The sequence below is a fragment of the Panthera pardus genome, unplaced genomic scaffold (genome assembly GCF_024362965.1).
Source record: "Panthera pardus isolate Hobbes unplaced genomic scaffold, ASM2436296v1 HiC_scaffold_17, whole genome shotgun sequence".
In the NCBI taxonomy this organism is placed as follows: Eukaryota; Metazoa; Chordata; class Mammalia; order Carnivora; family Felidae; genus Panthera; species Panthera pardus.
Window position 1 is genome coordinate 142682535 of NW_026526732.1, and position 15132 is coordinate 142697666.

Here is a 15132-nt window from a genome sequence, read left to right on the forward strand (position 1 = left end):
AACTTAACTCTTGAAAATATAATTTTAGTACTGATTTTATTTTGAGTATGGTTATTGTTCCAGCTCGAAATTATCTTTTTATTAATAAGATGGAAGATTTGCTGCAGTCTTACATAGGATTTTCATTATATTTCTGGGACCAAGTAGTCTCTTCTTCAGTAATGTGGCTCCATTTTTACTATGAAAGTCAATAGTATAATTATAATTTATAAAATTCACTTCACAGCCACATTTTCAAGAACAAATCTCTCTCTTCAGTAAAATAAAGGACACTAAAAGGTAAGTGATCTTGAAAGAGGAAGCAGTTTTAGATGCCTCAGTACAAACTCCTTCCCATTTAGCAACCCACCTAATGACATCCCTCACACTCAGTTCCTGCTAGGATGTTGCCAGCACAGAGAGCTCGGAGGAATGGCCCCAACCAACCCTGGACACCTCACATTATCCCAAGATCTTAGAAGCCTCCTCTGGTATACCAGCCTGTGGTCTAGGCACCTAGAGTGAGTTTTATTTCACTTCCACATGCCAATTTTTAAAATCTCTGAAGGTAGGTTTTATGCCCCATCTGCCTTCTGAAGATCACTCACAATGGACCGTTGAAAGTATATTGTATCCATTAAAAAAATATTTCCTTCCCTTACTATATCTATCTCTATGTGAAGCAACTGATTTCAGTATCTTGGCCAAACGTCTTGGTACTTATCTACATAATGGAAACAAAAACTGTTTTAAGAGTGAAGAAAATGTTTTGTTTTGTTTTGTTTTGTTTTGTTTTGTTTTGTTTTAGTTTTGGGGGTACTCACTGCAGTGGGAAGCCTGTAGATCAAGGATCCTAAGGGCTCCCAGCTGACAAGTTCATTTTTCCCAGACTTGAGGAAGCAGGACAGAGTAGACACAAGACCACAGTTACACTAGCACTAGGGCATTAGCCTCTCACTTCTTGGTTGAAGAGCTAAACTTGACTCAGCCCCATCTGGGGCTCAGGTGAGGTTCTGCCCACCAGCAGTGAGGAGAGGACACTGAGAACAGCAGAGAGGAGGCCCTGGATGGCCAGAGGACACAACCCTGTCTTCTTGCAGGAAGAAGACCAAGCTGGAGGACTTTTCACAGAACTTTCAACCACCCAGAAATCTCACTATAGTTAGAGAGACTTTTTTTTTTTAGATCAGCAGTTCTCAAAGTGTGGCCTGGGACCCCTGAAGGCCCTGAGATCCTTTTGGGGGTCCACAAAGTTAAAACTATTTTCATAGTAATACTAGGATATCACTTGACTTTTTGACTCTTCTTCTCTCAGGAGTATACAGTGAAGGTTTCCAGGGCTACAGGACATGTAGTATCACAACCATGTGGATATGAAAATCCACCTGCCTTCTATTAAATGAGACATTAGAGAGATTTGCAAAAATGTAAAACAATACCATTATTCTCAATGAATATTTTTATCTTGGAAAACATAATTATTTTTGTTCATGTTTATTTATTTTGAGAGAGAGAGAGAGAAAGCATGAGCATGGGAAGGGCAGACAGAGAGGGAGAGAGAGAATCCCAAGCAGGCACCGCACTATCAGCACAGAGCCCTATGTGGGTCTTGAACCCACGAACCAGGAGATCATGACCTCAGCGGAAATCAAGAGTCAGATGCTTAACCGACTGAACCACCCAGGCTCCCCCATACTTACTTTTTAATAAAAATGTTATTTATGTTAACATGTAATGGGGTTTATTACTCTTATTTAACAATAAACTAATACATATTTTTGAAATGTCTCCATTTAAATTCCTAATATATTAAATATCAGTAGTTATAACTCACATTAACAAAAGCTGTTTGGGTCCTCATTTTGTAAAGCGGTCTTGAGATTTTAAAAAAAAATTGAGAAAAACTTATTTAGATTAATAAGCAAACAACTGTGAGGTTCAAGAAGTAGAAAATTATTGCCATTCACACCGGGAGTGAATTCGTTTAAATGGTCTGCTTTCCTATTACCTGACTGGGAGGATTGTGAGACTACAAGGGACAAAAACAAGGGGTAAGTTCAAAGAATGGACAAAGCCTAGATGGGTAAGATATCTTGGTATCAAAAGACACAGGGATGGAGAAGGGTAGAGAAAAGGTGATTGAAAGAGAAAGTGGAGTAGAGGGTAATAAAGAAAAGTGCAGATCATAATTTGCAGGATGCCTGAGAAGGGGCAAGGAAGGGAAGGTCACAAGGGTAAAAGAAGGAGTTGCAAAGGAAGTGGAAATGAGCAGAGAGGGAGGTCCCAGGATCTCCCTCAACTTTGTGGAACCCAAAGATAGCCCTGTACACACCAGGGCATGGCTTACCTCATGAGGAATGTAGTCAGGAGGCAGTTTGCTCAGCATATCTTCAGATAATCTATAAACAATGGCTTCCCGGGTCTCTCCGACTCCCCCTCCACTCTCTTTGGGTTGAATGTTGGTAATTGTTTCAAGAACAGCAGAAGCAGTGTTACTCTGATACCTGATAAAAGAGTGAACTGTTCAGAATGTAGCAGGGAAATGTACTTTCAGAGATAATTATTAAAGCTAAAATGAACTGATACGATCACTTCAAGCCACACCGAGAAAAAGGAGGGGGGTGGAGGGAAGGAAACTTTATAATCAACCCACAGGAATGAAAAAAAATAGAGATTCATTCTGCCTGCTAACTATTGCCTCCTAACAAGACATGGAGAACATTACAGAAATGAAAGGGTCTCCATCTTCAGAGAAAGAGATTCCACAAATGTTCTTGGCAACCCAAAGCAGTACTATCCAATTTTGCTTGTCACTAACCTGCAAACCTCATGCTGGACAACCAACACACCTCCTTTTATTTTCTCCCACTTAAAGACTGGTCATAAGAATCTATAATTATATGGTAATTTGTTAGGTCAAAGAGAATCACTCATAATTCCTCTGTGAATTACAAATTATTAACATTTCATTGTTTTTTTTTTCTGTTTTGTTTTCTCACTTTACACTGGTTTTATGATTTCCAAAGTAATCTATTGGCATCCATCTGCTCCACCAGTCTAAAAATCCCACTCATCTTTAAAATCCATGCGTCCAGGGGCACCTGGGTGGTTCAGTCGGTTAAGCATCTGACTCTTGGTTTAGGTTCAGGTCATGACCTCATGGTTTGTGAGTTCGAGCCCCACATCAGGCTCCATGCTGACAGTGTGGAGCCTGCTTGGGATTCTCTCTCTCTCTCTCTCTCTCTCTCTCTCTCTCTCTCTCTCTGCCTCTCTGTCTCTCACAAGTAAATAAATAAACTTTAAAAAAGTAAATTAAATTAAATTAAAATCCATGTACCCAAATAAAGATTTACTATGTACCAGGCACTGAGCTAGGTGCTAGAATATGGTGGTGAACAGGTTCCCCCTGCCCCACCTTGGTGCCTTTCTCTGTCTAGTGGAAGAGGGGTGTATTTGTCAATACCACTTTAATACCTGATGTGGAGGAACAGAATAGAATGCTTTAAAAGAGAATAGTCTGTGTCTCTCCCTTGTTTTTGTTCTCTCTATATCTCTTCTAGGTCAACCAGATGCTCTGAAGGGTACAAACCTAGTTTTTGTCTTGAAATGGCTGGGCCTGGGGGGGCCTGAGTGACTACGTCAGTTAGGCGTCTGACTTCAGCTCAGGTCATGATCTCACGATTCATGAGTTCAAGCCCCACATCGCGCTCTGTGCTGACAGCTCAGAGCCTGGAGCCTGCTTCCGATTCTGTGTCTCCTCTCTCTTTGCCCCTCCTCCCACTCATGCTCTGTCTCTGTCTCTCTCTCAAAAATAAATAAATATATTAAAAAATTAAAAAAAAAAGAAATGGGTGGGTCTGGACACACAGATGGTGTGTGTGCATCAGTGTGAGAGTCAGTAGGATATTAAAGTCGCCTACTATTATTGTATTGCATTGTACTATTGTACTATTGCTGTATTGCTGTCAATATCTCCCTTTTGGTCTGTTAGTATTTGCTTAGGTGCTTATAAGTTGGGTGCACAAATATTTACCAATGTTATATCTTCTTGTTGAATTGACCCCTTTATCATTATGTAATGACCATCTTTGTCTTTTATTACAGTCTTTGTTTAAAAGTCTATTTTGTCTGATGTAACTACCCAAGTTTTCTTTCAGTTTCCACTTGCATAAACCATCACTTTCTGTTCCTTCACTTGCAGTCTGTGTGTGTTCTTACATTTGAAGGCAGCACATAGATGTGTCTTTTTTTAATCCATTCAGCTACTCTATGTCTTTTTTTTATAATATGAAATTTACTGTCAGATTGGTTTCCATACAACACCCAGTGCTCATCCCAACAGGTGCCCTCCTCAATACCCATCACCCATCCTCCCCTCCCTCCCACCCCCCATCAACCCTCAGTTTATTCTCAGTTTTTAAGAGTCTCTTATGGTTTGCCTCCCTCCCTCTCTAACTTTCTATGTCTTTTGATTGGAGAATTTAGCCCATTTACATTTGAAGTAATTATTGATAGGTATGTGCTTATTGCTATTTTGTTAATTGTTTTCTGATTGTTTTGTAGTTCTTCCCTGTCCTTTTCCTCTTCTGCTCTCTTCTCTTGTGGTTTGATGACTTGCTGCAGTGTTATGTTTAGATTCTTTTCCCATTATCTTTTGTGTATCTACTACAGACTTTTGTTTTGTTACCATGAGTCTCACATATAACAGCCTATAAATATCGCAGTCTGTTTTATGTTGACAGCCAATAAGTAAATAAGGCCTTTTCCACAGGAAGACTGAGGTTGTATTTTGGTCTGCTGCGTGTGCCATGCCTTGTGGGAGGAAGCTTATTAAGAACTGTCCTTCTAATTGTTTCAGTCCTGTGGGGCCCAGAAATGCAAGCGATCCTGGCCACTAGAGCTAAGCATGCAGGAATATCCTCTGTGTGGGATGTCTGCTGGCTTTAGCAGGGCTATGGGAAAAAGTGGGGCTGGGGTGGCCTACCAGCTTTAGCAGGGCCACAGAAAAGCACTGGGGTTCGAATATCCCTAATAGCACTAGTAAGGCCAACCAGTGTCATCGTCCTTAGTGATAGTCCCAACAGGTCCCTGCCTTAAGATTAGCAGGTGAATCTCCTTCACATATGATCTAAGTGCTTTTCAAACTGCTGTTTTTTGCTCTGAATCAAGGGGTGAGTGAGTCTCCATAAGAGCCCTGTTCTTGATTCCCTACAGCCCTTTGGGTCTTTTAGACATAAGCCCCATTGGTTTTAAAAGCCAGAAAGTTTGGGGTCTGTCTCTCTGGTACAGGTCCCAACAGCTGGAGTACCTGATGTGGGGCACAAACTCCTTGCTTCCCAAGGAGAAGCTCTGTATTTATGAGATCCCTCTCAATGATGTGTCACTGTGCCAGGGGCAGGGTTTTGGGTGAGACAACATCTGTGCCTCTCCTATTCATCTCAATGTAGCTCTTTCATGCTTCATTGTGGAGCAGCTACTCAGTTTTCAGGTCTTTTTAAGAAGGAATTGCTTCATATGTAGCTGTAGATTTGGTGTCTCTGTGGGGGTAACTTAGTTCAGGATATTCCTATGTTGCTATCTTGAACTGCCTCTTCCTGTGAATTCTATCTATCATCTATCTATCTATCTATCAAAAGAGAAAAAGAGTAAGGAAGGGGCAGAGGGAGAGGGAGACAGAATCCCAAGCAGGCTCCATGCAGACCCAACATGGGGCTCAATCCTACGACCCTGGGATCATGACCTGAGCCAAAATCAAGAGTTGGACACTCAACTGACTGGACCACCCCAGGTGCCCCAGCCTGTTACTTATTAATTCACTAGGCTTATTGCATTAATCAACATTCATTCATATCATCTATGTGATTTTAAAAACCTCAAACCAAAAATTTATTTTAAGGTATTTTTAGGAAGTTCTATGTGGCAGCTGGTAAAACCAAACACACACCTGTCCTGGAATAATGTGCCCACAACAAGGTCTCAAAGAATCCAACAGTTAATTTCCAACAGATTTGAGTTCACAATCAAAACTTACAGAACCCATGAAGAAACTAAACAAGAATTTTTATTCTGAGCAAGAGCCAGTAGAAACAACAGAAAGCAGAAACAAACCTGCAAAGATCACAGATAATACATTTTCAGATGTATGTTACAAAGATGTTTTTATTATATCAGGGGGAAAAAAAGGATGATTGATACTGCATGTATGTTAGCTAACTTGAATTTTAATAAAAATTTAAGAAGAAAAAAAGGATGATTTAAAATGTAAGTATGAAACAGGAAACTCTAAACATGAATAGCATAGAACCTCTGGAAATTTTTTAAAATATTAAAATTGAAAACCTGTATTAGTTTTTTATTGCTGCTAGAACAGATTACCACAAAATAAGAAGCTTAAAACAACATAAATTTATTATCTTACCGTTCTTTAGTTAATAAACCTGACATAGTACTCATTGGGCTAAAATCAAATTGTCAGCATGGCTGAGTTCCTTTCTGTAGGCTGCTGGGGAAGATCCATTTCCTTGTTCATTTGAGTTGCTGGAAGAATTCACTTTCTTACTGAGGTCCCCAATTCTTTGCTAGCTGTCAGGTGAGGGCCCTTCCTAGCTTCTCGAGGCCATCTGCATCCTTTGGCTCATGGCCCCCTTCCTACTATATCTTCAAAGATCACAAAGGCAGGTCAAGTTCCTTTCTTGCTTTGTATCTTTCCCCCTGCTTCTATTTCATCTCTCTGACCCAGTCTTCCTCCTCCATCTCCCACTTCTAAGGTTCATTTGATTAAATTGGACCTTTGATATTCTACAATAACATCCCCATCTCAAGGTCCTTACCCTTAAGAAAATCTGTAAAATCCTTTGTGCTACATAAGGTAACATATATACAGGTTCTGGGGATTGGGATGTGGATATCTTTGGGGGTCATTATTCTGCCCACCATAACAGTTAATAATGAGTCAAATAGCAGATTAGATTCAGCCAAATAAATAATTAGGAAACCAGAAAATAGATCTGCAGACATTATCCAGAATGCCACAGAGGGGAAAACAAACAGGAAATGTGAAAGAGAAGTTAAGAGACATATAGGATAGAGTGATACGTTCTAACATACATCTCAGGCAAGCTTCAGAAAGATAGAAGAGAGAATAAAAAAGATAATAAGGGGTAGAATAATGACTGGGAATTGATGAAAGACTTGAATCCTCAAGTTCAGGAAATTCAATGCCTCTTAAGTAGGATAAACAAATAAATAGAAATCATATGTAGACATATCACAGTGAAATTGTAAAACACTCAAAACAAAGTGAATATCTTAAAACCAACGAGAGAGAAAAAAGATTATCTAGAAAGAAATGACAATTAGACTGATGGCCAATCCTCAACAACAGCAATGGAAGCCAGAAGAAAATGGCAGAGTGTGCTGCATATGTTAGGATAAAATAACTATTAAACAAGAATTGTATACCAAGCAAAATTATCTTTCAAGAATAGGGGCGCCTGGGTGGCTTAGTCCCGACTGGTGAAGCGTCCGACTTCAGCTCAGGTCATGATCTTGCAGTTTGTGAATTCAAGCCCCGTGTCAGGCTCTGTGCTGACAGCTCAGAGCCTGGAGTCTGCTTCAGATTCTTTTCCCTCTTTCTCTGTCCCTCCCCTGCTCATGCTCTGTCTCTCTTTCAACAATAAATAAACACTAAAAAAAAAAAAAGAATGAACACAACACAAAAAATTTAAACAGACATTTCACAAAAAAAAGCTATATTAAGGCCAATAAACACATGAAAAGATGCTCATTATTTACATAAAAAATGCAAATTAAAACCACAATGAGACAGGACTTCAGGTTTACAAGAATGATTACAATAAAAAAAGAGACAGTAACAAGTGTTGGCAAGAATCAGAGAAACTTGAACCCTCATACATTGTTGGAGGGTATTGTAAAATGGTGCAGCCACGTTGGAAAACAATTTAGTAGTTTCTAAAAATGTTAAGAATAGGTTAAACATATTATCCAATAATTATATTTCCAATTATCTATTCAAGAGAAATGAAAAGACATATCTACACAAAGACTTGTACGGGAATGTTCATGGCAGCAAAAAGTGGAAATTACCCAAATGTTCATCAGCTTTTAAATAGATAAACAAAATGTGGTATGTTCATATATTGGAATACTGTTTGACAATAAAAGCAATGAAGTACTGATCCATGCTACAACACGGGTGAGCTTCAGAAACATTATGCTAAGTGAAAGAATGCATTCACCAAAGACCACATAGTATATGATTCCAGTTACAGGAAATGTCCAGAAAGGCAAATCTATAGAGACACAAAGTAAATAAGTGGTTGCCTAGGGCTGAGTGGGGGTGGTAGTGAGACCTGATTACAAATGGACATGAGGATTCTTTTCAGGGGTGATGGTAATATTCTAAAATTAGGTGGTGGGTGATAGTCACAGAAGTTTGTAAACTTAATAAAAATAATTGAATTGACCACTGAAAATGAATCAATTTATGATAGGCAAATTGTAAGTCAATAAGGTGCTTTTTTGTTTGTTTGTTTTTACAAAGGAGGGCAAAATAAGACATTGAAGGAAATTCTAAAGGATACACTTCAGAAAAGATAATTATTCTGGTGGAAGGTTTGTGGTAGCAAAGATTGGGTGAATGCATGGGCAAATGTAAACATCATTATGGCATAAAACAATAATTATATTTTTAATTGTGGGTTTATAAAAAAAAAGATAAAATTAAAATACTGGGGTGCCAGGGGGTGAGTAACTATAGTTAAAATTACCTAAGAGATTTTTATTGAGAGGAGGGTAAAGATACTAATTAAAAAATTTTTTGATGTTTATTTATTTTTGAGAGAGAGAGAGAGAGGGAGAGAGAGAAACACAGTACAAGCAGGGGAGGGGTAGAGAGAAGGGGAGACACAGAATCTGACCAAAGCAGGTTCTGGGCTCTGAGCTGTCAGCACAGAGCCTGACACGAGGCTTGAATCCATAAACGTTGAGATCATGACCTGAACCGAAGTCGGATGTTTAACTGATTGAACCACCCAGGTGCCCCAAGATACTAATTTTACACTTAATTAATATTGGATGTTAAAATTTCTAGGGTAACCAGTAAAAAAATAGAAATAGTACATAAATTCCAAACTAGCACAGGGATAAAAGTAGAATGAAAAAAATTCATATTCAGCAAGAAGTCAAAGACAAGGAAGATGGAGCAAAATATAGAAATGCTGGTGCAAAATAAGCAACATTTTATATTTTATACACGTTATAAATACTCATGTATTTAACACTTAATCAGTTTTTTTTTAAAATAACAAGTGTACAAAGATGTATGTACAAGGCTGTTTGTAATGGTATCTGTAATAATAAATCCTGGTAAAGCCCTATAAAAATCTATACAGTCAGTAAAAATGTGATGTAGCTCTCTATTAATTGGTAAGTTGAGGTTATTAAATTGAGATTACGGAATGAAATAGCATGGTACATTCTGTTTTACGAAACATTCTGTTTTATACTCCACTGTATACATATACCTCATCAATCAATAGTCACTTAGGTTGGTTCTATATCTTGGCTATTGTAAATAATGCTGCAATTAAAATTATTACTCAGCCATAAAAAAGAATGAGATCTTGCCATTTGTGATAACATGGATGGACCTACAGGGTATTATGATAAGTGAAAGAAATCAGATGGAGAAAGACAAATACCATATTTCACTTACATGTGGAATCTAAAAACACAAAACAAAACAGCAGAAACTGACGCATGAAAAAAGACAACAGACTGGTGGTTGCCAGAGCAGAGGGGGTTGGGAGGATGGGCAAATTGGGTAAAGGGGAGTGGAAGGTACAGGTTTCCAGTTATGGAATGAATAAGTCGCAAGGATGAAAGGTATAGCATGTGAATATAGTCAATAGGATTGTAATAGCCGTTGTATGGTGACAAATTGTAGCTACATTTGTGGTGAGCAAGGCATAATGCATAGAGTTGTCAGATCACTATGTTATTGTAAACCTGAAACTAATATAACATTGTGTGTCAACTATACTTAGATAAAAAAAAAATAGCATGTTACAAAAACCTAATATTCTGTTAACATTGTGCATGTAAGCATGGAAAAGATCTGGAAGGGTATTTTTATAGTGGGATTTTTGTATGAGCTTCTGCTGTGATTATTACTTTCTGCTTTCTACAATGTTTGTTTTTCTCAGTAAGAAAGTATGATTTTTTATAATAAAGAGTATTAAGACCATTTTCATTTTGAAAATGAGAAAAAATAAGCCCCCAGATGCAAAGCCCACCAAGGACTCAACAGAGATGAATCAGTGACAAATGTCTGAGGTTCATTGAAACGCATCTTACAAATCCCTAGTAATCTTTGTGCCCCACCAGAAAGGCCCCCTTCTACCTTTCCTCACAGCATTTGGAAAGAAAGAATTACACCTTTCTCTTTTTCATCTCTAGCATGAATTGTGCAAATTTACTCACTAAGGAGCTACTGCTAAAATTACCCAGGCTTCTTTGCTTATGAAAAAGCCACATCTTGTGTCAACAGAGGAAATTCTATTCAGCTAGCCTTTAATTCAATTAGGAAATCAGCTGAAGAGTGAAAGAGAGGCTGTGTCTTTAGAATTTTCTTTTTTTAAAGTTTTTAAAAATATTTATTTATTTTTGAGAGAGAGAGAGAGAGAGAGAGAGTGAGAGCGGGGGGAGGGGCAGAGAGAGAGGGAGACACAATCTGAAGCAGGATCCAGGCTCTGAACTGTCAGCACAGAGCCCAATGAGAGGCTCGATCTCATGGACCATGAAATCATGACCTGAGCCAAAGTTGGATGCTCAACTGACTGAGCCACCCAGACTCTGCAAGAATTTTCATTTGATTAGCAGGTAGAATAATGCATCTGGCCCCAAATGTACATATCCAAACAACTGCATCCTTTCCAAAAGTTGTGGCTAAGGTAAATACATCTGCCACTATGCTCTATGAGCTGGACTTACAGTCAGCTACAGTGATTATGAGGGCTCTTTGTCAAACCCAGTGAATGCTTGTAACCCAACCAGAGTTGGTGTATTAACTCCATATTACCTTTAAACATATGAGTTTCACAATAAGGGCCAATAAGGTAAAAGCTGATGTTGAATAAAATTAAATGAAAATTGATTTTGTATAATTTTACACAGAATTTAAAATTCATTTTTGATTATTTTTTGATGAGCAACCTCTACTCAGCTGTTGGGAGTTTTAGAATATCCTCCCAAAGACATTCATTTAAAAAGTTGAAAGATGACCAAATCAGGCATACACAAAATTGAACATGTATATTGGTAATTAAAAATTCTAGTAAAATGGGACAAAAGGCACTTGCAACTCATTCCTGAATTTTGAAGTATGGTGCTACCCCAGTTTTTAAAAGTCATATAAAGTATAAGATACAAGTAACTCCTAAGGGGAAAACCTATGAAAATAGCTAATGTGACAACAAAATGGAGTCATCAAAAGTCAAGGATCCACATATTATTATACACAGTTCTCAGAAATGTAAACTTCTATGTGATTTATATTCTAGCATTAGATCTTATTCTAGCATTAGATACAGTAAAGACAGACAATGTTGGCAGACTGCTGTGTTAGAGAAGATGTAGGTATCACTGTCACTGTCTCACTGAGGGCTGTGAAACTCCAAGCAAGTCTGGATAACATGAAACCTCTGGCTGTATCATAATCTCCACATATCCATATTTCTGCTGACTCCCAGGACTCCCTGTTAGTTAAATCAAACAGTTCCAAAACCCACCTCATTGTTCCCATTCTCCCTTCGCCCCAGTCTGTCCCATCTCCTTTTAACAATATCAATGTCTTCACCCAGCTGCTGATCTACAGACTTCAGAGATAGTCTCTACCTGATGCCACTCTCCAGCTCTTCTTGGTTTCCAAGGCCTATTTCCACATCACTTCTAGCATCCATCTAGAAATTTCCAGCATCTTCATGGTGCCCCACATCTTGGAAAAACAGTCTCTGCATGTGCATCAGCCTCACGGTTAGGCTGCTCCTTTCTTGAATCCCCTCTCCACCACGCTCCAGACTCGGGTGGACTTGGTCCCGCACACATAGCACACGCACACACTTTACACCGTCATACCCCTCCTTGGACTGCTCCTCCATGTATGTGCCCTAAACTATGCATTTTATTTTCACTATGCTCAATCATTTTATTTTTTTAATTTTTTAAAAATTATATATATTTAAGGTGTACAATTTGATGACTCGGTATCTGTATAGGCCCTTTACTGCTCATTATCTTCCTCTTTCCTTGCGCTGTCTTTCTTGTCCCCAGGGCTACAGTCCTTTCGTCCCTAATCCTACCCTCCCCTGAGAACTCCTGCACATTCATTGAGTCACAGCTCAGAGGAGGCCTCTCTCGATAGCTTAACTTTAATACCTAAGCTGCAATTTACTGCTCCTTCGCCTTTGTTCTCATAGCATTGTGTGTGTGTGTGTGTGTGTATGTTATATATAATCCTGATTTTAGAGTCTGTCATGTTGTATTACATAACCATTTGCCACTCATTTATTTTCCTTAATACATGATGACCTCCAAGGGCAAGGACTGCATTTTACTAATCTCTGTATCCTGAGTTGGCTACCAAGTAAGTTCTCAATAAATATTTGTTTGTTGAATTCAGGCCAATTGGCTTGACTTTTATTAAACCTCAAATGTAAAGGAGAGCAATTCTCCAATATTTAAAGGGCATGAAAATTTAATTATTTGTTTCTTCTTATGGTAAAAGCATAGTAAATTATCATTATCACTTCCTGGCACGTTACCTACTATCATTACCTACTTCCTGGCACGTTTCCACATACAAAGGGAAACATATATAAGTCATACGCTCTCAAAACACAGGAGAATCAGAAAGACATCATTTGAGGGTAAAGGACAACTGTTTTCAGTATGATATTTAAGCACAGATCTTTAAAGGTTGAGGAGAATAAAACCACAGTAAATTTCCATTCACACAACAAAAATCAGAGTTCATTCTTTGTGCCTGTTCTAACTCCAAACAAAAGAAGGGAAAGACCTCCTATCTGTGATTCTCAGGAGCTCTTGGCTCACCTCCAGTCTGTTGCCTCTTTGGAAATACACTCTGCACCAGAGGCTGAGTGCCAACAGTGGACACCACTGCAGACATGACCATCATGCTCTTGGCCGGCACTGGCCATGTTCACCAGTGCTCCAGGGAGGGGCCAATGGATATGTTACTGTGGCTAGATCTCGCCTAAGAAGTCATTTTCTTGGTGGGTGATTTTATTTTTTTTTATGAGGTGATATGAAAATAGTCCTCAGGACATGGATGTGGGTATGAAGTCCTGAAAAGCTGACCCATTTTGCAGAAGAGCTAGACAAGATCTCCAGATCACCTCCCCACCACATATTTTATGAGGCACAGGATGCCAGGGCTGTACAACTCACATTTCTCTATCCACAATGTGATTTTATGCTTGCTGAGTGAGGAAAGGCAGAAGCCTAGTTAGCTAGCTATTATGGAGAACTGTGAATATCTCTATATGCCTCAAAAGCCTTTCAGGCTTTCAGGAAAACAGTCCCTATAAATGTTCTGAGAAGAACGAGAACTATAATACTCCAAGAGCTTTGGTTCCAAGTTACTTCTAGAAGAAAATTTCTCTTTGGAGCTAAGTATGGGAAGAAGCTCATATTGGTCTTGTAGCTTGGTGGTTTGGGGCAATTGTCTAGGTCACCCCTGTTGGGTGGCAGTCAGGGTCTTGGCTAATAAAAATGCAAAACAAATGCAAAACAGAACTGTCTATAAATAAGCAATTAACCATCTAATGAGATATTAGTGCACTATCACATCCAAATCAGCCTACGTTCATATACATCTTTGCATATGAGATAACAATAAACATACATTTTTAATAAAAATCTGAAACTCAAATTTCAGCTAATGCTAAAAGGAATACAATTAAATTCATCCTGCATACAAATGAATATAAAAGTTGTAATAAGACATCTGATAAATTTCAGAAGGTAGAAAAATATGCATAATCGTTAATGAGAAAAAGAGCGAAAATAAATAACAGTTTCTGACATTGAGATAGTTGAATTTGCAGAGTCCTTGGTAGCTTATAAATCTAGATAATAAAATGTGAATAAACTATGCATTTTTATGGTTTCTGTCGCCAAGGTATCTAAGCTCTTGGGAAAGATTTTACTTATTTTAAAGCATTTATTCAGCTGTATTTCCCACCCACCCTCCTCAGGGATCCTGCATTCTTAAGGAAGAGAAAGAATCATTATCTCTTTTTGCAAATTTCTCTCTTCTCTCAAATTTGTGGATGCTAACTTCAGAGTGCAGATTCTATAAGCAGGGACATAGAGTTCCCCACCATGGCCCAATGACAGCCCATGAGCTCATCTGAAAGAGTACTGTTGAACAGGGTGCACAATCAGATAAACTGATCAGGATTCTTCTAGCTGGGGACATTCACACAGATTTATCACTGTATCTTAGAGAGTCCACCCCCCTCTTGTACCTTCGAGTATTATTTCTGTACAAATACCTTGAAACTTCTCACCTGGGCTCCAATCCACGTTTCTTCCCCACTCTGACATCCCTTGGTCTTTCCTAATTCAACACACCCAAACAGGACTCTGCAATGTCCCCTCGAATGCACTCCTGTTTCAAACTCCACCACCATCCCAGCCACCAGACCAGAAATGTCAGGGGAGGCTTCAATTCCTTCTTTCATTTCACGCAGAACTTGGGAGAGTCACTTCTTGCTGGAATGGGAAGGGTGGCCTTAGGAGACCAGGGGTAGGTTTTAGCTGAGAAGCTTCATTTGCTATTGCTTACTGCCTCCTGGTGGCTGGTGAGGGAACAGCGAGGGGTTGGAGTGCAGCTCTCCAGGAAGGTCCGCTCAAATGTCTACAACCCCAGACACCACATATTTCAGAGCCCAGAGGAAAGAAGAATCAAACCTAGGGCAAAGCTCATCCAGAGACTAAGAAAATGACCAAGTGCAGAGCTACTACCTGAGCAGGAACCAAAAATGGACCACAGTCCCTGGGAGGAGGAGTAGAGGTGTGAGTGGGGAAGACCCTAGGGCGGACCAGGTG

At 39.1% G+C, this 15132-nt stretch overlaps 1 protein-coding gene across 5 annotated transcripts in view; it reads right to left on the minus strand.

Moving 5' to 3' along the window:
* DNAH8 (dynein axonemal heavy chain 8) overlaps positions 1-15132 on the minus strand; it is a 331845-nt gene that overhangs the window by 23607 nt on the left and 293106 nt on the right. For all 5 annotated transcript variants that reach the window (XM_053905062.1, XM_053905060.1, XM_053905063.1 and 2 more), the window contains one exon: positions 2327-2483. In XM_053905062.1, coding sequence (XP_053761037.1) covers positions 2327-2483 — 157 coding nt within the window. The remainder of the gene's footprint in view (positions 1-2326; positions 2484-15132) is intronic.